The 27,941-nt window shown below is 30.8% G+C and overlaps 1 protein-coding gene and 1 long non-coding RNA gene across 2 annotated transcripts in view; both read right to left on the bottom strand.

Annotated features, from left to right (window-relative positions):
- Positions 1 to 27,941, bottom strand: part of LOC126768170 (uncharacterized) — a 259,312-nt gene that overhangs the window by 6,742 nt on the left and 224,629 nt on the right. The window lies entirely within an intron of this gene.
- LOC126768136 (sensory neuron membrane protein 2-like) lies at positions 1,798 to 26,559 on the bottom strand. The gene is made up of 10 exons (XM_050486064.1): positions 26,213 to 26,559; positions 22,802 to 22,959; positions 21,805 to 21,949; positions 14,962 to 15,130; positions 9,954 to 10,045; positions 7,761 to 7,975; positions 5,592 to 5,717; positions 3,651 to 3,837; positions 2,331 to 2,456; positions 1,798 to 2,034 (listed from the first exon to the last, which is right to left on the bottom strand). Exons 1-10 carry the CDS (start codon positions 26,324 to 26,326, stop codon positions 1,804 to 1,806), a joined length of 1,563 nt encoding a protein of 520 aa, XP_050342021.1. The 5' UTR covers positions 26,327 to 26,559; the 3' UTR covers positions 1,798 to 1,803.

The raw sequence follows: 27,941 nt of genomic DNA, 5'->3' as shown, positions 1-27,941 counted from the left end.
ATTTAGATGACGGAAAATTTATTTTGGATATGATTTACGTAAAATCCTTTCTAAGTCAAGTAAATTTCAAGTCGATCTGTCCTATTGTTTCGGCGACCTTGTTGATGAGCCAGTCAGTGGTATTTCGCATATATTACATATTTTTATTATAGATTTCATGAAGCGTCAGTGTTAGTATTAAGTGACACCGTTTGTATTATTCAACGGATAATTGTAGATATACATATTTAATATAATACATACGCATGTCACAGAATATTATAAGGTCATCCATTGAAAATGAAAGAATATTGATTTATCGTTTGGCAGTTTGTTGCACGTTCAGAAAAGGGCATGGATCCAGGGCATTGGGACAATCGAACACCTCTCATTTCACGCCTGGGTGAACCCGCGGGCGGAAATTACAAAAAAAAAAACAATCGAAAACAACAATAATAAAAAATTATAAATATAATATAATTATGGCTTATATTTTTAGATTAACTTTTTGTCTTTCTGATTTATGAAAAATATTATAAGAATTGTTGCCAACTGTTAAGTCATACAGTTTTATTACGATTGTGAGTGAATGAGGCCAAATTGCTGTTCGTAGAAATACATTACGTATCTCCTAGATCTAGATTTTTTTTATTAAAACTTAGCATAGGGACAGCTTATAAGTATCACTATTTAAATTTATATGATACAATAAATAAATACAAAAATAATGAAACAAAATCGCAAATATCGTTCGTAAAATATATTGGAATGTGACTTTTTCTGTTAAGTTATATAAAAAATCCATTACAATATTTAATGTTACGTTTCTGCAAACGAATGTGTTACACAATTTGAACCGTGCCAAAAATAGTTTTTTAGATTATACAAACTAAAATGTGCTTTATAGTCTTGTTATAAGTATTATTTTTCAACTGTACAACTTTAAGTATGTACTTACGAATACAAATAATTTATTTGGCATATATTCAAGAATAGGTTCGTTTATTAAAAGATTCCTTTTATGAAAAAAAACAAAATATATTCAATAAGTTATAAATGAAATAATATTAGGTACAATTTAATAATTATTTTGTCTTCTAGTGTATCTTTATTGCCAGCCTCGGATCTACGATTTTTTCGAACCCCACAATACATTCAAAACAACTTAAATGGGATGTATTTAAAAATCGGATAAATAATTAATAGCTGATATGCTGGATGCTTTGCGTTTCGTGAGACCAACTGAAACTGCCTGGGGATCTAATAAATGAATTTTATTGTTAGATTTTTTATTTTTCTGTTATTTTCAAGATGTGATACTAAAATTAATAATTAGTACAATTTTTTTACTATTCCGTTATTATTATTTAATTTAATTACATTATGTTAATAATCTATTTAATTGTGCCTGTAATTTAATATAGCGAAAGGAACTTAGTTTCACCCGTGTGTCCTAGGAAACCATTTATATCCCTATATGCCCTATATATATTTCTAGAGTAAGTTTTTGGTGCCAAAAATATATCATGTCGATTACGGATCATCGTTTGTCTATCACGGACACTAATGTGTATATACACGGTACGTCAGATATACGTGGAGCACACACGGTTATTTTTTAACTTACAAGTTTTTCGTATTCGTATTGTGGAAAATACTATGTTTTTTTATATTCACAGTTTTTTTTTAAATATATTATATTGTGTGTGATTCACACATTAGTTTTTATCTACTTTTTTTCTACACTTTATGAAAAAGATAATATTTTGGCTGACAACTATTACTTATTAAATTGTATGCGGTTAAAGAAAACAAATATAACCCTTAGCGACCTTTATTAATATCGACGGTGTTTCCTGGTCTTAATATAAAGCTAACACTATTGTGGTTCCTCGGCCAGGGGTTAAGACCCCCGGCGCGGGATACGCACATTGCACTTGCTATACACAAAATCACAGCTAAGCCTAGTATCACCCAGCGTAGAGCCTCTACATAGGACAGCATTTTGTGGGCTTGGTGAAGCTCTTGTTGGAGATCTTCTGGAATTTCTGCGCCCTGAAATTAAAATACTTATAGAATAAAACAACTTAGACAAAATAAAAAAAAAAAAAGGAATTCGTCCTTTTTTTCATCGTTCGTTAAATATTTATAATAATATTTTATGCAGAAACAATTGCATAAACATTGGCGTAGCCAGATCTTCTGATGATAAGTGAATATTATTATTACATTATTATTTATAGGACACTGAATTTCCAGGGTGGTAGTGGGAGGGCAGTGCTCACAGCCCCTGATGTTCATGTTTGTAATTTATTACAATTAATAACTTTTTTACTTTAGAAAACACTTACCTCTTCTATCCAGAGAAGTGGAAAGAGTCCAGTTTTCACGTTTTCTAATTGTGGGACTGCTTTAACGTTTCGCAATTCAATGTTGAATTGGAGACGTTGTGTGCCCTTTATAACAACACCGGTCGTCTAAAATAATAAAAACTATATTAAATACCATATGTAAATTTGTTTTTTTTTTTTTAAATAATTTATCTTAGAATATACCTGTTATTGGTAACTTTGATATATTTTACTTTAACACGAATACATATTTTTTTAATATAAAAAAATGTTATTTATAATAAAAGAAAATAGATTTTTCATGTATTTTATTTGTTTTTAAAACATGTTTAGTGGTCGAGTAGAAGTCGTGAGGATATGCGTGTATTTATTTTCGGTTTTTGCTGTTACTGATTTGTTTTCCACTAATGATATATGTAATAATTGCCAGAAAAGAAAAGCTAAGTAAAATTTTAAAGATATAATGTTCAGTGTTGACTGTGGCTTAACGCAGGTGGGTTTGGGGTGGGTTTCACCGCTGAATGCAATGTAAACAATCATAATAATGTATAATACAATAGCTTCAGTGTTTTCTTCATATATGAAAATGTACACCTTGGTAACAATCGAATCCGTAAACTCTGATGACTCTATCAATACCTAACAGCGGGTTACATGTTTCGTTTTTAGTTGACTAACAGTTGTTGAACCAACGTTGTTAAACAAAAAATAAAGTGATTGAAAATTTACAATGCCAGGACAATCTTTTAGATGGCGTGTTTTTGCTATAAATTTGTAATGTGTATTTTGTTTTTTATTTTAATTTTGTAAAGTAAGTAAGTAAGTAACAGCCTGTAAATGTCCCACTGCTGAGCTAAGGCCTCCTCTCCCTTTTTGAGGAGAAGGTTTGGAGCTTATTCCACCACGCTGCTCCAATGCGGGTTGGTGGAATACACATGTGGCAGAATTTCGATGAAATTAGACACATGCAGGTTTCCTCACGATGTTTTCCTTCACCGAAAAGCACGAGATGAATTATAAACAGAAATTAAGCACATGAAAATTCAGAGGTGCTTGCCCGGGTTTGAACCCACGTTCATCGGTTAAGATTCACGCGTTCTTACCACTGGGCCATCTCGACATTTAATTTTGTATATTATAAAAATGTCTGTACATAGTTTACTAATAACGAATGAAAACTGATAACTATAATTAAACCAATTTTTGTTGCTTCAATATGATCTGAAGTCAGTAAGACGATTGCAACTCGCTTTGGAATCGACTGAAATCTGTGAAATTTGTTTGATCAAAAAAATGATATACTTTAGCCTAAATACTTACAGCATCAAGATAAGCAAAGCTTTTGTGTTTTTCTTTATCAGGACTGATTCCCCCATCAAAATATTCGAGTAGTTCATCTGATGCTAGGTAGAAATGTGGAAGTGACACAATCGCTGGAGCATTCTTACATGGGTTAAGATTTAGTACTCCCATAAGAAGACACCCATCGTGACTTTCACTCCAGTCCCTGTATACAAGATAATATGGAATCGATAAAATTAGTGTAAGCTATTCGTTTATGTATTAAGTCGCCATATATACCAATCATCATAATGGCTTTATAAATCTTTTGTACGATATTGAATTATTTTTACTTAATTTAGCATTTCTTGGCATTCATTATATAAGAGGCAAGCTTGGGACTGTTACTTGCTTATATTAAACTAGTTTCATGCTTGTTGTTCAGTCCTTTTCTGTACACCTGACAACGTGTATACAAAATTTCATGATAATCAGTTGATTACAAACATACACACAAATATACAAACTCATTTCGTATTTATAATATTATTAAGGATGTTTGTATTCACTGTTACATTAATAATTTATGTTTTTCCTTTTATCTTCTGAATAGTTTATAAATAACTCCTATAACGCTGCATATCATTATAAATAATTAATAACATTATAATCAATAGACGAGCCTCAAATAATTTATTAACATATAATACCTCGCATTACGTGGCAGCTATTAATGAGAATATAATAAAATATATTTTTTCTTTATTTGTTGTAACAATCGATTCAATAAAAAGTAATAAATTGTCGATGGTTTCATCTTAATATCTTTGATTAGTTGGCCACCTGGCTCTATTACTAAATCAGACACGAGTTATTAAATCAAAATATTAAATTTTAAAATATTATTTATTTATAGGATAGTTAGGCGGACGAGCAAATGGGTCACCTGATGGTAAGTTGTCACCATCGTCCATAGTCATTGGCATTGTAAGAAATATTCCGAAGCACACTGGCTCACTCACCCAGAACACACTGGCTCACAAACCAGAACACAACAATACCAAGTACTGTTTTGCGGTAGAATATCTGATGAGTGGGTGGTACCTACCCAGAGTTTGCACAAAGCTTTACCACCAAGTTAAATTAATAATGTTCTTATATATAAAATTCTTAATGTTTGTCAAAACTTCACTTAAAGTTTGAAAACAACCTCACAAAACGACCTAATTAACACTTTCATCTGAATTCAAAATGGTTTTCTATTAATTTCAAACTTCCAAAGTAAGTTTATTAATCGTGTTTTAAATTAACCCTTCTGTTTTACTCTGCAAATGTTGTTTATACTTTGAAATAGTGTTATAATGAAACTGAAATCGTTTGTTTCGAAAAGTAAACAAATTATATTGTATTAGTACATGACAATACGAACCTAAAGATAGTTGAAGTGTTTTTTTAAATATAATTTTTTTTATAAAAATAAAATTATCAAAGTTTTAGTTTATAAGTTTGTAATAAAAAAAATTAAACATAATTTATGTTTATCAATAATTTATTATTTTTATGTTACCTAAATATTTTATAGTTAATAATATGGATACGCTCACCTAAGTATGCTAAGTGAGACATTGCCATTAACTATATATAACATAGATTCTGCCCTGATTGGTAGAATTATATCGTTGTATGTACAAGTGACATATCACCTAGTTTTACAACGTTATTTATAATGCGACCTATTTCGAAATATAACGAATCGAATACTAAAAATATTCTCAAAATCGGATAACTAGCGTCAAAGTTATCGAGAAACATACTCAAATAATAAATAAGGCCGAATTGATACGTCTTTCTTCCTCTTAACGTTAGCAAGAAATGGGTTTATTTTCCAATGATAAAGAGTTCAATCACCCCTGATGGTAAATATTTGTATGTTTATTTAAACGCAGACAGTTTTTTTTTTAAATAATGAACGTAACTCACTTTTTACAGAAGCACTTGTTGCCAGGATTTGCACTTTTAGACGCGAGGAGCATTTCATCTATTTCATAATAATAAGCGCTTATGTTGAAAATGTCTCGCTTGTCAACCAGACTCGCGTACAGAGATCTGAAAAAAAATACCAATACATAATTATATTATGTATACACATTAAGTATATTTATTTGTAGTATTAAATAGGCCACCTCACTTTTCAATAGACTGTCCTGTGTGACTGTCCAATACAATCCTTAAGACTAAAGGTGGATTAGAAATGGCAATGCCGCAACTCAAAAAGATCAATGCCCTATCTGCTAATGGATCTAAGATATTATGACCCTTGTGCTTTTGATTACACTGGCTGCCTTGCCCTTGAGCCTTCTTTCGGTAATAATTTATAGACCTTTAAATATCATCTAGAGAGCTACGGTACTTAGTCCATTATATTGCTTTTTCATTATTTGTGGACAAATTAATGAATATTTATATATTCTTAGAATTATTTAATAGGCAAGTGCTTCAAGACATTGTACCTCACCCCATTATTGTAAATTAAAAAATTATAATAAGATAATCAACATTATAATCGATTTTTCAATCATGTGTTATGTTCCCTTCGTCAAGTTCATGAGTATGTTTTTGTTAGAAGCTCGTAACATAAAACGCACGTCAGTTGCATGTTATGAGTGAAAAGACCTAAAAAAAATTGTCACTCACACACACTCATTTCATTTATCGTATCTTTATGTCAATAGAATTTTATGCGAAACCATATTTCACTGGTGGTAGGGCTTTGTGCAAGCTCGTCTGGGTAGGTACCACCCACTCATCAGATATTCTACCGCAAAACAGCAATACTTGATATTGTTGTGTTCCGGTTTGAAGGGTGAGTGAGCCAGTGTAATTACAGGCACAAGGGACATAAAATCTTAGTTCCCAAGGTTGGTGGCGCATTGGATATGTAAGCGATGGTTGACATTTCTTACAATGCCAATGTCTAAGAGCGTTGGTGACCACTTACCATCAGGTGGCCCATATGCTCGTCCGCCTTCCTATTCTATAAAAAAAAAAAAAAAACCGTGGTTGTGGTACTTTGTGCGTGATAACGTAAATATAAATAAGTGTATGTATGTATTGACCATAAGCAATAGTTACTAAAACCATACTTAACGTCATCTATGTATTTTTTTGCCGATATTGGCGAAAAATCTTAGAATATAAAGTATATTAACTAAAATTACTTCTTACTATTGTACTATATTATACTATATGTTCTTATATTTATTGAAGGGAAATTTCTTAGGCGGCGATTTGAGTACGATTGGTAAAGAGTGGTTACTCATTTCGTTACATGAAAGAGAAGAAAGATATGATGTTAAGAGAAAGAGAGCTATATATATAAAGTTTCATTTCTATCACGTGTATGCGTATTATTTTTTTGCTTACAAGATTTTATTTAAATCACTCGTTAATATGTTGACAAATCTTGCAACTTAATTTTGTAGCAGTTCCCAGTATTTGAGCGATTAAGCTGAAATTTGGAATAGCATGGAAGTGGCCTAATGATGCGGCCGTAAGAGGGCCACTGATAATTCCCATCTACCTAATATAGCTTCTTCGTATTTGGGGTCTTGGGCGTTTTAGTAGGCACATGGCATAGGTACAAGCTTATTGTTAAAAGATTTCCATATTGTTATTTGTGGAAGGCAGTTTAGCAAATAAGCCAAATGACATTGCAAGTTGCATTAAAAAATATATTAATCTCTTAACACAACAAAAATGCCCCGCCAATCACAGCATTTAAATTATATCATCTGTTCGTGTAATTGCTCATACAACATTAAAATCGGGACACAGGAATAGAAATTACTTATTGAGTAATATGTGCAGTACGAAAATCCCGCACATTAGTCTTGTGTACCACGCTAAAAGTCCCTATCCAAGCGTTCCAAAACACGCTATAATATGTCCATGTATAATTAAATTTTTTTTGGCCAGTATTCGATGTCCTCTCATTGATTGATGCATAAACATAACAAAATGTAGGTCGTTGACGATAGGTCCTAGGGCCCGTAACACAGGATTCGTGTGCCATAGGGTACACAAACTCGGCGAAAACGCAAGTCCGTGTACTGCGTACGGTACACGGGACTTTTAACGCGGTAAACTGACCTGCAAAGTTCTGGCTCATATGTGTAAATCCTATTTGGTGGGTTTCCTTCAATCGGCGGGAATATAGAGCTGTCTGATCCATTGAGTTGACCGCAGTATGGATCACCCCACTGTTTCATTGTGGTCTTGTTGTTGTAGGCGACTATGTGACCTAGTTCGTGTATATTTTGAATACCGCGTTTCATGTCGTAAGGTCCAGATTCCGTTGTATTCAGCTGTAAATAAACTTATTTTTAAGATTCCATTATCACTTCAAAAGGCTTATTGTGTGATTATAAGCGTATAAGTAACGTAGATATTAGCACGTTTTATAAATACTCATATTAACCAAATGAAGCCTGTATAGTACTGGTCGTCATCGCGTTTGGACTCTATTACCACTTACCATCCGGTGGAGTAGTCAATTGCCTTCCCGGTTAGTATATAAAAAAAAAATCATATGAAACTAGTGAATACATTGCATAATTATATAAACAAAGACTAAAGACCAATAAGTATTGTTCATTCGTACAATATAGTTTATTTAAATGGTCATATGTAAAAATATTTAGTAACTACGAGAGACGACATTCAAGCGCTTATATAAATCAAAATATTACGACTTTTGAAATATAACGTCTTTAATCTGATAATCTATTTGCTTTTTCATCAATTACAAAATAACATTAGTTTCACCTTTTTATATAAACTCGAATCGAAATTGATGAATGAAATTTATTTTATATATACCTCATATTTTTATTTTTTGCACATATATACAATTTGATATTCCGGTTGTTAATATTTGTATAAACATTATGTTTATTAAAATTTGAATTTCGAAAATGTCATTAAATATATTATTTACAAGACATATTTGTAACATAAAAAATATACACACGATTGATATTAATGTACACAATTATTTTGGTTAATTTTTTATTCGGAAATCGTTTAGAATCCGAGAAAGTAATTTGTTTCCGAGTTCACTTCGAATGACATATAAAGAGAAGTTTAACTTTTCAAATATCTCCGTAAATTGAATTTATTCTACGGGTGATAAAAGTTTCAACGTTTCATTTAATATTGAAAAACTTCTTTTTCATAACTCCATTACACAAAAATAACTTGTTGTTTTTTATACGGAAGTCGGGTTGGCCCAGTGGTAAGAACGCATATATCTTAACCGATGAACGTGGGTTCAAACCCGGGCAATCTCATGCTTTTCGGTGAAGGAAAACATCGAGAGGAAACCTGCATGTGTCTAATTTCATCGAAATTCTGCCACATGTGTATTCCACCAACCCGCATTGGACCAGCGTGATGGAATAAGCTATAATAATAAGGAGATGAGGCCTTAGCCCAGCAGTGGAACATTTACAGGCTTACTTACTTACTTACTGTTACTGTACTGTTTTTATACGGATTTCATTTTGGCGTTGCTTTCAACTCGATTAATCGTATTTTGAATGTATACTATTAGGAGTAATAAAATAATTAAATTACAAAGGGAAAAGGGTGGTTTTGAAGCATTATTTTCGGGATAATCGTTGAGCCGTGTTTAATGAGTGGTTAGAAGACGGCGTAAAGATGATAAGTGATTAAGGAAAATATATACTGTTATATTAAAACAAAACACAATTGTCGGATTATACGACACTCATAGCTTACTACAGGCTCTATTTTTCTCTGAACTTACATATTTCTTTACATAAATATTTATTAAAAATACTTTATCTTATATAGGCATGTATTATAAATTTAATATTTGCGCCTGTAATATAAATCAGAGCAAACCCTCAAGACAATGATTTCATATTAAAATAATATTATTTGTACGAGAGCTATCGAGCTAGTCATTTAAACAGTAATATCAAATACTTTAAGGTAAATGAAAAAAAAGCCGAGATGGCCTAGTGGTTAGAACGCGTGCATCTTAACCGACAATCGTGGGTTCAAACCCGGGCAAGCACCACTGAATTTTCATGTGCTTAATTTGTGATTATAATTCATCTCCTGCTTGACAGTAAAGGAAAACATCGTGAGGAAACCTGCATGTGTCTAATTTCATTGAAATTATGCCACATGTGTATTCTACCAATCCGCATTGGAGCAGCGTGGTGGAAAAAGCTCCAAAACTTCTTCTTAAAAGGGAGAGGAGGCCTTAGCCCAGCAGTGGGACATTAACAGGCTGTTACAGAAATGAAAACTTACATGTGAAAACATCGAGAAGTAAAATCCATCATCATTTTCAGAAGGTCTCATCGTTGTCGGTTTCTCTAACCTGATCTTGCCGCATACTAAACCTGAAACAAAAACGTATTAGTAAGTATGTATATGGAGCCGATGTTACTATATACTTGTTGTATAGTGTTCAAGCTATGTCTAACTTTTCTTTGGTCTGAACAATTCAGTTCTCAGTTTAATGGCTTTTAGTTGTACTAACAGGGCAAAGATTATTTCACCAATGTCACGTAGGACGGAGTAGATATGAAAAATCGGTCGATCGAGGAATGATCTGTGCGATGGAGATAACGAGAAACAAAATTTTAAAGTACAATAGTAACAATTTCCTTGTTAATCCGCGCTTTCATCTAAATTATTCAATTCAATGCTTCATATTATTTCTAGCCATGTTTATGTTTACTACTAATTTAGTAAAGATGATGGAGACACCAAAACTAAATATTCATGAGTCCAAACAAATTTCTAGACTTGTATAATTGTTTATAATTGCAAATTACTTTAACCTTTGTTTTAAAACGATTATATTAGCGTTACTCGTATATAACTAAGAAAGTTACGTAAGCAAAAAATAACGTACGTGTAAAAGTGATAAATGTAATTTGGAAATAATAATAATAATATCCTCTAGACCGATTTCGGCCACGGCGGCCATTCTCAAGAGAGATTAGCCAACTACGGAGGTGATATTATAGTGCACAAGTGTGTGCGCAAACACAGGTGCACTCTCTATTCCCTAACTCATAATCCGACTGGAAAGAGTTCAGGAGAAGGACCAATGACTTTACGTGCTTTGCGAGTCACGGGAGTGTACACACTTCCAACTTCCAGACTCCGGGCTGCTACTGAGAATTTTCTGACAGAAAAACACAATAACTTTTTTCATTGGCCCGACCTGGGCCAGTAAAAAAGTTCAGTAGAACCCAGGACCTCCGGGTCTGCAGCCTTATATCAAGCCACTAGACCAACGAGGCAGTCAAATATTGGAAATAATACAGTTAATTGTTAGTATCGACTATATTCATATATATAACCTAAATTCATTTAAAAATACAAGTATTAAAATGTTTACTTACACGTGTACCGTAAAAGATCTACCAAGATGCAATATCACTTTAAAACCGCTTTGCGCAGATTGCTTTTCAGACCGGGTTTTGATATGCTTCATAGCATATATAACACTTAAGATCTTTCATAGGATCATAAGAATATCAATCAGGAGAGAGAATATTTGCCATTGTATATTTTATAGAATACTAAGTACCATCCGTTAATAAACGGTAAAGTAGGTAAAATGTGAACGGTTAAGTAGTTAAATCGATTTTGATATGGAAATATAACTTATTGTTATTAAAAAATTGTGACGCTCCCGAAAAGAGTATCTCGTTTCAATATTAAAAATATCCCGAACTCTGCGGTGCTTGTTCGGATCTAAATCCGTGATCTTCAATCGTCCTTTACAATCCTTTCTTCAAATATTAAAATCTTTTATATTAAATAAATATATTATACAAGAAGTTTAGAAGATAGAAAATACTATTAGAACAAGCTAGTTAGATAATTTGAGAGTCTTCTATAAGATAGGATTTGATTACCTAACAGTACCGGGAATTAAAATTATAAGATTTCTTACGTTAGAAGGGTATAATAAGAAATTTCAATTAATTTAAAACAAATAGATATTTATTTATAATAAGTTTTCGCCGGCGGTTTTGTTCGCGTGGTAGGGGTAGGGGTAGGGGTAGATGTTAGGTATAAAAAGTAGTATGTCCTATCAAGCTTGCTTCAAACAAACTCTCATGAAATTTAGTGGTTTAGCCGAAAGCGTTACAGAGTTACTATAGCATTTATAATATTACTGCAAATGTTAATCGAATCAAAGTCATTTTAGTTACTTGTACAATGGAATGACCATTTCTTGTAACTAATATTATATTTTGATACTGTTATAATCCCTTAATCTTTTTATTTTTATAAGAAAGATTCATTTATTTTATTACGTTTCTATAAAAATAGTGACAGTTATTTTACTTTAAACAAGATAAAAGAATAAGAGATTAAGAAATTACGAAAATATTGTAGTTTTTTTTTTTTTTTTGGAAGGGATAAAATAATTTCCTAAAATGACTACATTAAAAAGTGGAAGTGGTGATTTTGATGGATAATTTTTGCGGAATAATCATTGGTTATAATTGTTAAGCCGTATTTATTTGGTGGTTACTAGAAGAGGATATACGCTTGCTACAAAACTCACGAGGCATTCAATTAAATAGGCGTTACTATTGTCGACACTTTGTAATTGTCAATATACATGCTTAACATTACGTTATATTTATTTAACCTTGTAGAATGACTAACTACTTGAATAAGATATATATTAACTTTGATTTTTAGATTTCATGGACAGAAGCATTGCCACTCATATTCAGAGCTTCAATTGAAGTATTTGTATATTTTTATTTATTTATAGTCGTTATGTAATTAGTAAAAAAAAGCCGAGATGGCCTAGTGGTTAGAACGCGTGAATCTTAACCGATGATCGTGGGTTCAAACCCGAGCAAGCACCACTGAATTTTCATGTGTTTAATTTGTGATTATAATTCATCTCGTGCTTGACGGTGAAAGAAAACATCGTGAGGAAACCTGCATGTGTCTAATTTCATTGAAATTATGTCACATGTGTATTCTAACAACCCGCATTGGAGCAGCGTGGTGGAAGCTCTAAACCTTCTAAACTGTCATAATCCGATGGGACGGCAATCCGACACGACCGGAAAGAGTTCAGGCGCAGGACCAACGGCTTTATTTGCTTTCCGAGGCACGGGAGTGTACGTACTTACAACTTCCAGACTCCAGGCTGCTACTGAGAATTTTCTGACAGAAAAACCCAATAATATATGAGACTTTGTAGGTAATACTTAAATCGTATCCCAAATCACAATGATAATGAAATAATGAATATTATAATATTTAGCGTGCTAGTAAAATTAGTTTTTTGATAACGAAACTTATTAAAATCTATTGCAATCAAAGGTTTTGACTGTATTTTACATTTCCAACTAGCTGACTTGGCAAACGTTGTTCTCCCATATAAATTATATTTACTGAATATTTTGGTTTGTTTGGAAAATGTAACGAATTTACTGTAAGTGTGTGGGGGTGGGATCTATTCATTTTCTCAATTCAATGTATTTCATTAATGTAATGGACATATTCATTGTTTGATTAAAAGTTAAATGTAAAGTGAAAAAAGTAATATATTTTTATCCTAAGGTAGTTAATTAATTTCGAATAGCAATTGAGTGTACGATATTTTTTGTCAGTCCGTCTTTTGCCAAAACAAATAAGCTCGATGGTTTGCCCACCCGAGAACATGGCACGTATAACTGTCCGTGTGATAAACCCTTATGCCTGTACTTACATTGGCTCCATCGCCCTTTAAGCCGGTACCCAGCAATACTAAATATCGCTGTTTGGCGGTAGAATATATGATGAACATAGTACATACGAATTGAACAAAATCTTTGCGCTGACTATTTCGCCATCGCATCGTTGGCCATCACCATAATTTTTCGTCTTGCGCGAGAATTTTAATTTTGCCATGACTCCTGAGATATTAATTTAAATTAATCCTTTCATAATTCCAGTGAGGCAACCGCGTCTTTTCATTGCCTTTCAATCGATTCAATTATTAGCAACTAAAAGCTTCTATTAAAACAGACAGACTGAATTACTGCTAAATACTTTTTGAAATATAGTTTAATATTTTAAACAACTCGAGATGATTTATTTTAGATAAACTTTATAAACAAACATAGTCTGTTCAAAGGTGGCGCTGCTAACAGAATTCAAATGGAATTAAGTTTTACTTATTGCATGAAATAATTAAATTTGATTCGTAATAATGATAATATTTCGAAAGGATTTTATTTTGAATATTGTCGAAGTAATTTAAACCATTTAACAATTAAACATCAAAAATGTCTTTATTAGTTCGACGGCCCATATGGGCCCCCTTGCGTCTTGCTAGGCATTTTTCAACGTAACACACACACACAAATAGACCAAATTGTTGTATTTACTGATAAAAATTGTACATCGATAATGTATTTGATCTTTTAGTATTACCGACTTTTTCAATATCATAAAACACGTTTATATTTCTTATCAATTAAATAAATCGTTAAATGTTTTGCAAATCTTTAAATGTCAAAATGACCCAATGCTTCTCGTAAATAACGTAATCGAAAGTTCGATGAGGTTCACTATAAGTAAATATTTTGATATTGTTTATACAAAAATACTTAAATCGTGATTACAAAGTGAGATTATGGGTTTGGAGAGTGAAAATTTGGGGTTATATGTATTTTGTTATGCTAAATTTTCAGCATGGCGATATTTAGTGGATATTCTTACTATGAACGATAAAAAAATGGTGTAAGTGCTAAGGTACTCACGAGAATTAAAGTGTACACACATTAACGCACTCATATTAACAAATCTTACGCTGACGTCATCTGACGCTCGAAATCTTACACTTTCTCGTATGACGTTTGAAGTCTCTGTTAGCCCCCTTTTTTGTTGCTGGAAAAACGAGTTAACGCGTTTCCCCCACAAGAAATTTTTAAATGGAGTGAGGTAAGTTAAGTACTTAAAAAGTGATTGTATGCATAGCGCCTTTGGAGTTATGAGCGTCTCATCACGCGTTTCTTGTTTGTATAGTATGCAGTGGTGATTTCGTCACCAGTCGTTAAACGATTTGAGTGTCTTTTTTATCGAATAGGTTTTAATCTTTAGTGTTTAATTGAAATAAAAAAAGTATTATATGTATTATTTTTTCCTTTTGAACTGACCCGTCACCGTTACAGGGCGCTCAGATGCTCGAGGAATGTACTTAACCAAAATCCTATCCTATACCGGAACCACACGATACCTTCATGAGTAAAGTGTTTTAATAAAATATAGTAAAGGTACTTACTTAGAGCTGCATTTTCACCAGCACAGTTGAGAAATATTCCATCAAAGAAAAGGTCCTTCGCTTTCACTCGTAGGAACGGATCGGTCAGATTTGGAAAGAAACTACTCAGAGCACTATTCACGAGAGTGACAGCAGCCGGCATTAGGTCCAGGACTGCTAATATGGCTGCCTGGGAACAAACGATTAAATTAATACCAGTTCATTGACATTATCCTCAAATATAAAATAAATGTTTCAGAAAAAGAAATATTCTATCAGTTAAATTAATTATTTCGCATCTTTAACTACTAAAAAAAATTATCATATAATAATTACTCTGAATGGTTATCTCATGCTCAGGGATGAGGGTAACCGTGAAAGATGTATCGAATTTCACTAGAATTCTGCCACATGGGTAGTTTCTAATTTGACAATCAATAAATAAGTGTTGAATAAAGTATTTTGTTTTGATTTGATTTACCCTTCAAATCGGAACACAACAATGATAAATATTGGTTTTTGAATGTAGAATAGATGAGTGGCGGTATCCAGACGAGCTTGCACAAAGCCCTACCACCAAGAGAAGTATGTATAGTGAAGTTCGTGATCTATGTGTGTCTAAATTATACGTATAGCTTATCCCAAAGAAGGAGTAAAAACAAATAAAGCAACTATGGTATTTAATGAACGTGATATTATTTGTATATCTTAAACAGTCAATGGTATTGATTGTGAATTCGTGAATATCCTTTACGACAGCGAAGTTGCTATGGGAATTTTAAAAGTAAAATGAAAGTATAAGTAGCTATGTGGGAATCGTGTTGTTAAATAAAGATATTTTAATCAAGAACTGTTTGTAGTGAATAATACAGTCCATAACACAGTAGAGCTATTAGCAAATCGCATGGAGTATATTAATCTAAGGTTTGTTTAACTTTATTACTTCTTCAATTGGAATCAGCTTAGTGCTTAGACTATGCGCTTAAATAACGCTTTGATTGTATTCTGTTGTATGATGTAAGTCAAAATATTGGTAAAAAAAATCGGTTCCAATAAAAAAATATTTATTATAAGAGAGCCCTAGCTTAGATTATGAATTTATGAGATAGGATTTGCGTAAAATCCGTTCTACGCGAAAAATGTAATTATGCTAAATTTCAAGTCCATTCGACCTTGTTTCGAAGACCTCGTGATAAGTTAGACAGTCAATCGCTTACATAAATGTGTGACAAAGAATAAATAAACAACTTATGTATATCTTTGCAGTGACGTTATATTTAAAAAAATGCGTCAATATACTTAATAAATATTAGTATTGACGGTTAGAGTGAAATAAGCCAAGCGGGAAAAAAAATGTCGTCCCAAGTTAGAAATTTAATGTCCAACAAATTCTTACATTTGAATACCATAGTCATGCTTCACAAAGTTATCAATTATTTGAACAGTGTCAATGCCTTCTAAAAATCGATCTTCAGTTAATATCCACGTGTTCTTTCTACTGAGCCATTTCAACACATTGAAATAGTTTATTTTTTATTTATTTTTTATTGAATAAGTAGGTGGACGAGCAAATGGGCCACCCGATGGTAAGTAGTCACCAACACCCATAGATATTTGCATTGTAAGAAATGATAACCATCGCTTACATCGCCCATGCGCCATCAACCTTGGGACCTAAGATTTTATGTCCCGTGTTCCTGTAATTACACTGGCCCTTCAAACCGGAACACAATACCAAGTACTGTGTTTTGCGGTAGAACATCTGATGAGTGGGTGGTACCTACCCTGAAAAGCTTTCTTCTTACAGTGCCAATGTCTATGGGCGTTGAAGACCACTTACCATCAGGTGGCCCATATGCTCGTCCGCCTTCCTATTCTATAAAAAAAATACTAGACATCAGTTACTCGTATGTATTTTGAGTAATAAAGTTAACGCATCTTGTTTAAGTGTCACTAGTTTTAAATTTAGATCGATTATTATAATTCCCTAGCTGAGCCGTGCCCACTTCGTTGGGCGGTAAGCATTTTTACTTGTGATCGATTGGCCGAACATTAATTAAATTGTCTCACGTATTTGATATTTTAAATTATCTCTTAAACTATGCAATCAAAACGACCAACTATTAACAAACAAATTTTATATAAATAAAATTTCCTTGGTAATAAAGCAATTTATTTCTAAATAAATTGACGTGTTGTATATGGATAACATCGTCTAATAGAAATATAACTCAATAGATTACAATACAGTGGCTTTTCCATACCTATGTTGTATTATCTCTTTAACTTGAAGCGATAAGTTTACTTATTTTGATAAAAATTCATAATTTTTGATAATATGACCAATAAACATGACCAAACGATTACGAAACGATTTAAATTATTTTTTTTATATAAAAAAACTAGTTTTTGTGACTTAAATATAAAACTTAGACATATGCTGTCTCTGACTTCTTTGTACGCATAATTAAGTTCTACAACTTTTCTCTAGAATTCAGTCATATATCTCTCATCGTTAAGGCAGCGTTCGTAAGAAACGTTTTCGTTCGACCGTTTTTTCTTCGACTAACTTTGCAAATCCCACTAATACGAAAAAGTCTTTTCATTTTTCGGTTTAATATATAGCCTATGACACGCTTTTTTTTACATGTTTGAGTTTAATGTTACATGTATCTTGTTCTTTATTAATTATTAATACTGTGAATTAAATTATCATCACTTGTATTTAATTTGTGCATATTATTCGTTATTATGCTTAGATGATGACATTCTACTAAACATTACAATATATTGCATTAACATTTTATATAATGCTCTTACATTGTATAATTTAAAATTTATAGAATAGAATAAAATAGAATATGCTTTATTGTACACCAAAAGAGTTACAGAACCATTTTAAACACAAACATAAAAAAACGAAAACTATTTATGTACAAAAGGCAGTCTTATCGCTGAAAGAGCGATCTCTTCCAGACAACCAGCGATCTCTTCCAGACAACCAAATTTATATAATTTAGTTTTTAAGGGCTTAACAATATTTTAGATTATGTGATATCTAATATTTGTATGAAGTGTACGAATTATGACACAAATTTTTATCTCTTTATTATCTGCAAAGAAGTTACGCGACTCTTTTTAGTTAATATGAGAAATCATTTCTAAGTAAAGATAATTTGTGACGAGTAAAAGCAAAACAAAATCAATTTGAAATCATTTGGGACGGACCCATGTCGTACTGCTTAAGCAAAGATTCTAGGCCATATATGTGGTAATATTTTATATAATGTAGGTCTCACGATAAAAATAAATTAAGTAAATGATAAGTCAATTGTTCTTATCCGGATTAAAACTGCGATATTTAATTAGGATCCGTGTATTCTTGTCAAAGAGCCGTCGAAGCGCTTTTATATTGCTTATTATTGTTATCTATTTTTATATTACTTAATTTGTAATAAAAATGTAAGTATATAGTAAATTATATAATTAATTGTACATAATTTGAACTGTAACGAATAAATCTAAAGTTTCTCAAACAATTAAGAAATCTAACAAGCGAGTTTAAACAAGTTTATAATTAAACAAAAGGTTATTAAAAGCAGCTGTTAAATGTTTTTACTAATTTGTATTAATATTTTAATTTCAGTAAATTATACAATGATAATATATTACATAAAGTCATATTTATTCCACAGGTTTCCGCTTACCATATATATAGTTTTGAAACGTAACGTGTCATTTCAGAATGTAATATTTGACATCGATTTTATTAATTACAACATTTACAGAATACATAGAGACAAGGTTTTGCTTTTTAATTGTAATCTTTCCTGATGAAAAGCAAAGCTGGCCTAGGCCTACTGTGTTATTATATTAGAAACGTCGTATTAATTAAATTTTGTTTAATCTTAAGGAGGAGGCCTTAGCCCAGCAGTGGGATATTAACAGGCTGTTATTGTTGTTGTATTGTAATCTTAAGGATAGTGCATATCCTTGTCTTTGTTAATGTTAACGGGCAACCGTTTTATTATCTTAATTACTAATTTTCTCGTCTTTTTTGTTATTTAAAACCAGCTATTGCCTACATACGTTAAATACGTAACCAATTATCCGATACGATTCGCACGTCAGCTATTGCGTGTTAATTTTATTATGCCAGAAACCTTCACGTAGATACTATCAAAAACAGTTGTAAAAAGTTTCGCCTCAATCAATGGCATAGACTATAGGACAAAGACATATATATGTTTGCGCAAACGACACAGCATAGCGAAATCCAGGACGCTAATGAATCAGTTTGCCGGCGGGGGTCGGGAGGTAGAATTAATAGTATTTTTTCGGTTTAATTTCTATAGTTAAAAGCCTTTTTGAGAAATATAAATCACATAGTTCCAATATTATATAATAGTTTCTATAATAAAATTGGTATATGTAAAGTATTAATCGAAGACAGGTGTAAGTGATAAACAGAAGAAAAATCTTTGTTATGCTGCAACAAACGAAGGTATTTGAAGTTATATCGACAATTAAAATCAATATAAGTATATAAACCCAATCATATTCAAAGTCTGAAGTACTGTAATATGATCATAATTTAATTTCATTTATATTTAATTAATTTTTCTAATGATATTATATATTTGTAAACAATATATTCTTTTCAAGCATTATTTATAAAGCATTATTATATTAAAATATAAAGAAAGGGCGTGAAAGAAAGAGATGGAAGAATGAAATCAAACAGAAAAACAAGAAGACAAACAGGCAAACATGGCATATACCGCAGGGCGAGCTGATACTAATTCGTCATCACTAAATATGAAATATTCAGAATCACTAAGCTTTTATTCTATGACACTATAATTTAATACAAAATACCTGGACGACCTCGCATAGACAAGTTGACCTAGGTACCTAGCATTGTTAATTAAATTTCCTATACTATATTTGTACTTACATTTGCAACGTTATTATTGATTATTAAAGGAATTATTATCTATATGTATAATCTTTGGTGTGTTGTTTATTTATTGTGTAACTTAAAACCGATTTGTGACGCAATTTTTTTCTTAGGATCCATAGGTGGCACTTAGTCGGCTTAATTATTATTGTTCTTATAATTTTACACGCAACGCCGCATGTATTTCTAGCTATTATACAAGGATTGAGGTCACAAACAGAACCGATATTTATGCTCGTTGTAATATTAACATTGTAAGGAGATTAACATTATTTTAAACCGGTAGTTATGAAGACTGCAACATGCACAGATCTAACTGGATGACGTAGTGCAGTAAGTAAATGTCATATGTCAAAGTCATTTTCATAGCAATAAACCTTCTTTGATAATAAAAATCATAATTAAGCACACATAACAGATACACAATAAACATATCCTCGAAAATTTCTATAAAATATATTATAATAATTATTTATATTATTATATTATAATTATCATCATATTATAATATTAATATAATTAAACGATTTTAAAAATAAAAAGTTTGTACACGTTATTTTATGACGTAATACGCTATTGTCGCACTTTTTCCTATTGCTAACAGTTCACACGGTTTTTGTTGCATACAATTATATCATGGACAATTTTTTAATTACATTATATGTCTACATCCCAACACATCAAGCATTCTTTGGTATAAAATGGCTGCACTAAAATAACTATAAATCTTAAAACATTTTGAGTTATTACATAAATGAAATGGATGTTGAAATATGATAGACTTAAATAGATACTGTATATGAACAATAATTTGAAACTTACCACGAAGGTTCATTACAAGTTGACATTATGACATTTTAAAGATACATTAAACAATTTGAACACCTTACTTATAAATGTTTTTAGCGGGTGATTAGTTAAACAATGGTGTCTTATTTCGAATGTCAAATCAATAATGACAGAAAGAGTGAAATCATTTGGGCTGTTGTGTAAGACCAAATCGAAACATCGCAGAAAACAGTCGTAAAATGTCAAAGTGATATGCGACTTTGACCATAACAATTACATAATTCAAGAATACACGCACCAAAATAGCATATCATCATACGTCGGTTGTCAAAATTTCATGGATGACTTTACTTCATTAGAAGTAAGTTGTAACAGAATAGCACTGCAGTACTTAAATAAACAGCCGTTAAACAATGTTTTTAAGTAAATCTGTATATAAATATGGTTTTAATAACGTTAACACAGAACACGTGAATGATTGTATATAAAATTAGGTAAGCGAATTATTAAGAAGTACTTTTTTAAAGAGGTCCATCTGGTCTCCCTCCAGTTATATTACCGTAAAATTTTGTATTGCTGTGTTTCGATTTGAAAGATAGTGTGAATTATAACTGTGACCGGCTCATATCTTAGACTCTGTGAGTGATGGTAACAAGCCTCTATAGCCACAGTTGACTTACAATCCAAGGCAGACGAGTCTATCTATTATAATAATAAGGACACTTTTTTATAATATTTGTCACAAATTAATCATTGTTTAGGCAGCACGGTTAATGGTATCTTGGTATCATTATTGATGTTTGTCAGTGTTGAACATTTGCTGATAAAGTAACAAGAGTCAAAAGATCTGCTCATGGTGTTTGCATAAGGACATTGTAACAAGCCTGTTTAAAAATTAAATGGTATATCAACCGGCTGTCAAATGGAATCGATAACTTCATGACATGCGTTTGTCATTATCCTGTCTTACGTATTCTTCGAAAATATCAACACAATTTATCATTGTTCGGTAGAAACACTGATGTTTATCTTACGTTACCTACGGAGGGGGGGGGGGGTGGATTTACATAGCCCTACCATCATCATTGTACTAAAGATACTATAATATGACTCACCATGTATGAATAATTGATGACCGTGATTTCTTCGTCTTCTCTTAGACTACCTGATGCTTCTTGATCGAAACGAAATGTTTTTTTCAACATGTATTTGATCGTGTCATTATCTCCGTAACCCAATATCCTTTTTACACGATATTCTCTGTAAGCGGACAATATTTACTATGTATATCAATGAAAACAAGCTTAAACGTTTTTTATTAAAGGATAAATTTTATACATTCTCGTACGTGTTGGTTGAGAATTCGGTCAAGTGCATTTTTGCCATCAAAACCGGCTAAAAGCAATGAAATTTTACGTAATAAGCCTTTAAATTTAAACAAAGTGTGTGTGTGTGTGTTTGTTTACTTCTTACTTCTACATAATAATTATTAGTCAAAGCATCTTTTCAAAATCATCATATTTTTAAGGGATTATGGTATTATTGCTTCTTTAGTTTAGTGACTAAATAAAGGCTATATAGAATCCAGAGTACCTAAATTCAATACCCTGGGTCTGAACAGTAAAATGTTTTTTGTTTGCCAAGAAAATCTCCGTAGCAGCGCTGAGTTTAAGAGTTGGCAGTTACACGTGGGAAATACGTAATTGGTCCTTCAGCTGAATCCGATACAGCAGTCGTGTCGGATTATCATATGAGTCTCAAGTAATGTAAACGGCCTCGTGCCGTGTCCCAGGAGGACATTAAAACACACTTTATGTAATTATCAACTAGAGATACTTTTATATGGCTATTAACATATAACTTCAATTCTTTATATATAATTTGAGAATTACCATTTTTAAAAGCTTTTAACAATATTTTCAACCATCCTCATCATCAAGTTGATGACCTTAATATATAGAATTATTTTAAATATATAAAATATATGTAGTGTATGCTTAGACATATCGACACCTATCGTTACTCGAGAATAGTAATTGCTTAATTTGAATGTCTAATAATATCAAAGTCTCCTTATAGAATTTTGAATAAATTATACAGAAATATTCTTACTTGTAGACAAAAGGACCTATTTCGTTTAATATAGGCTTGGCGCCATCGGTGACATCTTCAGCATTGCTCACGTTGAACACATAAATTTTAAATGTCAACGGTACCGGTAGTACGCGCCATTTTTCGAACATTGCTGACGAATTTTCTATCTGCAAATTCTGGAAAAATAAACATTAAAATGATGATTTATATTAAAAAATTAAACTTGGAAATTTAAAACACAAGATGTTCTTAACATATATTTACTTTTGTTTATGTTTTAGTAATATAATGCGAGGCCAAATATATATTATTTAATGTAATGCTATTAAAAGTGCATTTATATATATATATATATATATATATATATATATATATATATATAAGTATGTCTGCGCGTGTGTGGAGAGTGGAATGTGTTATTATAAGATGAGCTAGGTTCTTAGTAGTTGAGCGTCACGGTAGCATGCGAAAGCGATCCCGTGGTGCTCCTCGTTAAGACGGAAAGGGTCGGTACCCTTTCCGTCTTAACTGGTTTTTTAGTGGGTATTCCGATGTTCGGGGCGCACTCGGCGTCTTGGACACCGGCGACCACCACATATCCCCCCACTGTTCCCATGGAAGAAACGCGTAATGCGTTTTTCCAGCGTTAAAAAAAACGGTTATTTTAGTATGATTATAAGTTAACATTTTAACATGCTTATGAAGTTTTGTCTTTAGATCGTATTAAGTAAGATCCCTTATAACGATATTCTTAGAAATTTGATTATATATATGTTCAAAAAAGATAAAAAGATTTAGTAACATCTATATAACAAGAATATGCATTTATATATAGTAATATATTTGTATACGCATATTGGTTACATTGTCAAGCCGATCTGAAAACGCTCTATACAAATACATATGTTTTCAATACGTCGTATTTGTGCATCTATTTTAAAATTTAACAATGTCAAATTGAGCACGAAGAGCATTTTAAAATAAATTATCTTAAATTCAAAAGTATTTTATTTAAATATAAATTGCAATAGCCTTCTGTATGAATCGGATACGTTATCTGTACATATAAATAAAATTGAATTCTATCTGTGATTTTAAAATGATTACTGCTTTAGTTAATATGTCAATTTGCGTTTTGCCAAAACCATAAAGCCGCGGATTTCAATATTTTAATCTATTTTATCAACAGTAGTGACGTTGTTAGGGTCATGAGCGTATGAGATTTGAATTTTGCGCATCTCAATATCTACTTATTTTCTAAGAAAGGGTAACCATTCAATAATTTTAAGGTGTAGGTATAAAAACATAAAAAATGTTATTATTATTATTACGTAATATTATGTTGGTATAGAAAAAATACACGAGTTATTTGAAAGTTAACCCAAAATTAACTTACTGAAACAAAATTGGTTTTAAGCTAAACAGTCGTGGTTAGTACAGCGAGCTCTTTTCATCACGTTGATTAGGAAAAATAATAATAATATAGAATTACAAAAAAATAACAAAAGACGATAACGTCGGTTTTCTCATTGATTTAGAAATATGAAATTCATCAGTCGCTGACAACTTTTTCTATGTCAGTATTTCTTGGGGTCGAATCCTGTTTTTTTTTTGGACGAAATACTAGCTGTTTTCTTTTTACATCTTTGTCAACATGTAATGTACACCTTCAACTATAGCGTCGTATTGTATGCGTAAATAAATTAATAAAGTAAAAAATATACAAATATCATATAATTCGTCATATCTGTTTATAAATAAGTGAAACTATAAATGCACATAACAGACTGTGAATGTCCCACTGATGGGCTAAGGCCTCGTCTTTTTTTTTGAGGAAAAGGTTATACAGTATAGTGTAGTATATATATATAGTGTTTGTTTTGTTATGAATTCTATATTAAAATTTTCTTTTATCTATTAATTTCCCGCATAATTTATTTTTCATATAAAAACGTTATGTTTCTATAAAATAACTTTGAATCATGATTAATATATAAGATAAAATTGAAATATTAAATAATCACAATTAGACTCTACCGAGAATAAACAAGACATGACCACTTACTCATGAATTAAATAACATGTATATATTTATTACATATAAATGTTTATTCCGCTTGTCTTATCACATATATAATCTTGTATTGAAATAATATATACACTGTTTTTTGTACTACATTTTAACACATTATTTAAATATAGTAGGAAATTGAAAAATGTAAAAGTAGCAAGAATTCATAATGAAAAACGGATATATTAATATATAAAATGCAATATAAAAGTAAAAATTCATACATGGAAATATTGTATCAATAATTTATCTAATAAATTTTAATTTATTCTCGTGAGTATTTTTCAATTAAAAACTATATGATTGGTGAATTTTCAATAAGCAATATAGTCCACGGCGAATCGGTAAAGATATGACCTTTCGTAATACAATACTTCAAGGTATAACAGCTAGGAATAATGCTTTTGAGATGATTGATAATATTTACTATGAAATATATACGATTTTATAACATTTTAATACACTAATTATTATTACTCTGACATAGACTATACAAGGAGATATGGAAAATTAAATATTTTAAAGGTTAAATTAGGTATAAACTATTTGAAGGTTAGCAAGTTCTAAAATAGAAATAGAGATTATCTTAAAGGTTATAAAAAATGGTAATTATCAATTTTATGTTAATTTATAATGGTCATCGGTGAGAATATTTTTTACACTAGAAATTTATCTTTAAATGCAATCTATTGTATATATAATTTTTATAAAGCCTTTATATTAAGTTTTTGGGTAGTAGTAGTAGTAGTCGAAGATGCAACTTTCACTCGTAGTAAATACAGTCGTAAACACAGTCGAATTATGGAGTTTTTTTTTAAATTAATTATTCTTTATACTTACATGTATAAATAGAACTTTTTTTATTTTTATCGTTAGCGATTACTTTTTCACTACTATGTATGTATATTATTAAAACTCCAAAGAAATATACGACTTTAAAATTCTACTAAATTGTTTTAGCTAAACGAACATTAAAAAAATACTTTGATAATGTTATGGCTGTTACTTTTAAAGACAAATGCTTACTAAGTATATTATTTATAAAGATGATTAAGAGATATATTATCCGTTATTTATTTTAAATTATTATTTTTTATTTTTATCTTTTTATTTATATAAACCGTTAAATAATTCGCGGCTGTCATTAGCGCTCAATATGGACATTTTTTTATTATTTGTAATATTAAGTAGCAATGAACCAAGCTAATATTTAAATCAATCAATAAAAAAATTAAAAATATAAATATTTTCATGATTAATTACTTACTTAAACAATTATTATATACAGTTAAAGACAGATTGTTCTAAAACTAAACAGAATTGTTTTCGTGTATGTATATAAAATAATGATACTATACCTTTTGTATCTGTTTCTGGACGATCTTCGGGAAACCCCATGATGCTAGTACTATAGCCACTAACAGGATACACAATGACACGGCGAAAAACAGTTTTGCGTTTTTTCCCAACATTTGAAATTAAACCGTTACTGAAATATATTTAAAAAAAAAACCAAACAGATCTTTAATCTAAATATCAAATACACATTTAAATAAAAACAAATCTGTCACTTAGAATATATATTTTTTTATTGACATGGCTGAATAAAAGTTGATCGCTGCCTCGTTTAAAACTGAAGTCGTGACCGGCTGCGGTTAAATCGTAAACAATTATACGAGATTCTACGCACGTGGTGTTCTTTTCCTCGTCTTTTTTTCCAATACAAGCAAATGGCTGATATAAAAGCCAGTCTTAACAAGTGTAATCTGCGCGCACATTAAATAAAATTATCACTATACATGAATAATTATAATTAACATTTTATGACCTCTGTAATATGTTATTGAAAAACGTCAATAAAAAATTAAAGCATTGTTTGGGTATATATTCATGGTAAATTAATTATTTTTTATAAAATACGATTAAAAAAATCTATATAAAATAAATAATTGAGTACAAATATATTTTTTATACATATATTTGGGATAAAATATGTTTATATGCTGTCATAACATAGAATATACTTTTATGTTTTCTTTTTATGTTTTTAGTTTCCAGTCAGTATTAAGTTAACATTGTAATACATATCTGTAAAAATCTTATGTAAAGTGTATACAAAAGATAAACTTAGTAAACATGTAAAAAATCTTTAAGTGCTTAAAAAATAAGTGTTTTTGTTTGTGTTACCGTAAATCTCTAAAAGTGATGAATCTACTTTAATGGAATTTTATTTTCTTACCTTTAAATTGTAGTCATTGTAATGGAAAGAAAACAGGCAGAAGAAATTACTAATTAGATTTTTAAGCAGCTTATATAATACTTGTTGTTATACGATAGGTATGTAAAAAGCAGCCCATACTCCTTGGCTTTCTTCATACCTAATTTAATCAAAATCGGTTCAGTAGTTTCTTATTCATTTTATTAGTATAAATTTCTGGTAAGGTTATCTGTCAGCAGCTATATTAAATATAATATTTTAAAAATACACGCGTCTGTAGTACATTTTCACGAGTTACATACGAAGTGAGTTCTGATAGAATATCACTGCTGAGGTCAGAACACAACAATGTGAACGGAAGGTAAGCGATAAAGCAAAAAAAAAACACGCAAATACATAAAAGATTTTTTCAGAAATTGTGACGTACTTACTTATCACTTGATTACAAAAAATTACTTATTTCTTTATGGGACAATAAAAATATATTAAATCATAAAATTAAAAAAAAACATTAAGGAACTGTTTTATTATTTTGTTAAAGGATCATGGAACTAATAACATTTTATTTAATTGTACTCCTTGAGAATGACTCAATCGCCTCTAGGCCATTTGAAAAAGAAAAATATAATGGTTGTGTGAAACTTGTAAATTTGTTAAATTTAAGATGAAAAAAAAATCTTCTGAGTTTCTTTTGCCTGACAGACCTGCTGAGGTGTTTATTGCCGCATCAGTGATGATTTATTTAACAATCAATTAGCAAATGTTATTCAACGACGCTTCTATATTAAATAAAGATTTTTGAGTTTGATTTTAAGCAGTTATCTTTTAAACACGTTTCCGAACTAATAGTTTTCGAATTTACATTACAA

Source organism: Nymphalis io, chromosome 4 (genome assembly GCF_905147045.1).
Source record: "Nymphalis io chromosome 4, ilAglIoxx1.1, whole genome shotgun sequence".
Lineage (NCBI taxonomy): Eukaryota > Metazoa > Arthropoda > Insecta > Lepidoptera > Nymphalidae > Nymphalis > Nymphalis io.
This window is presented reverse-complemented; position numbering and strand designations above follow the sequence as displayed.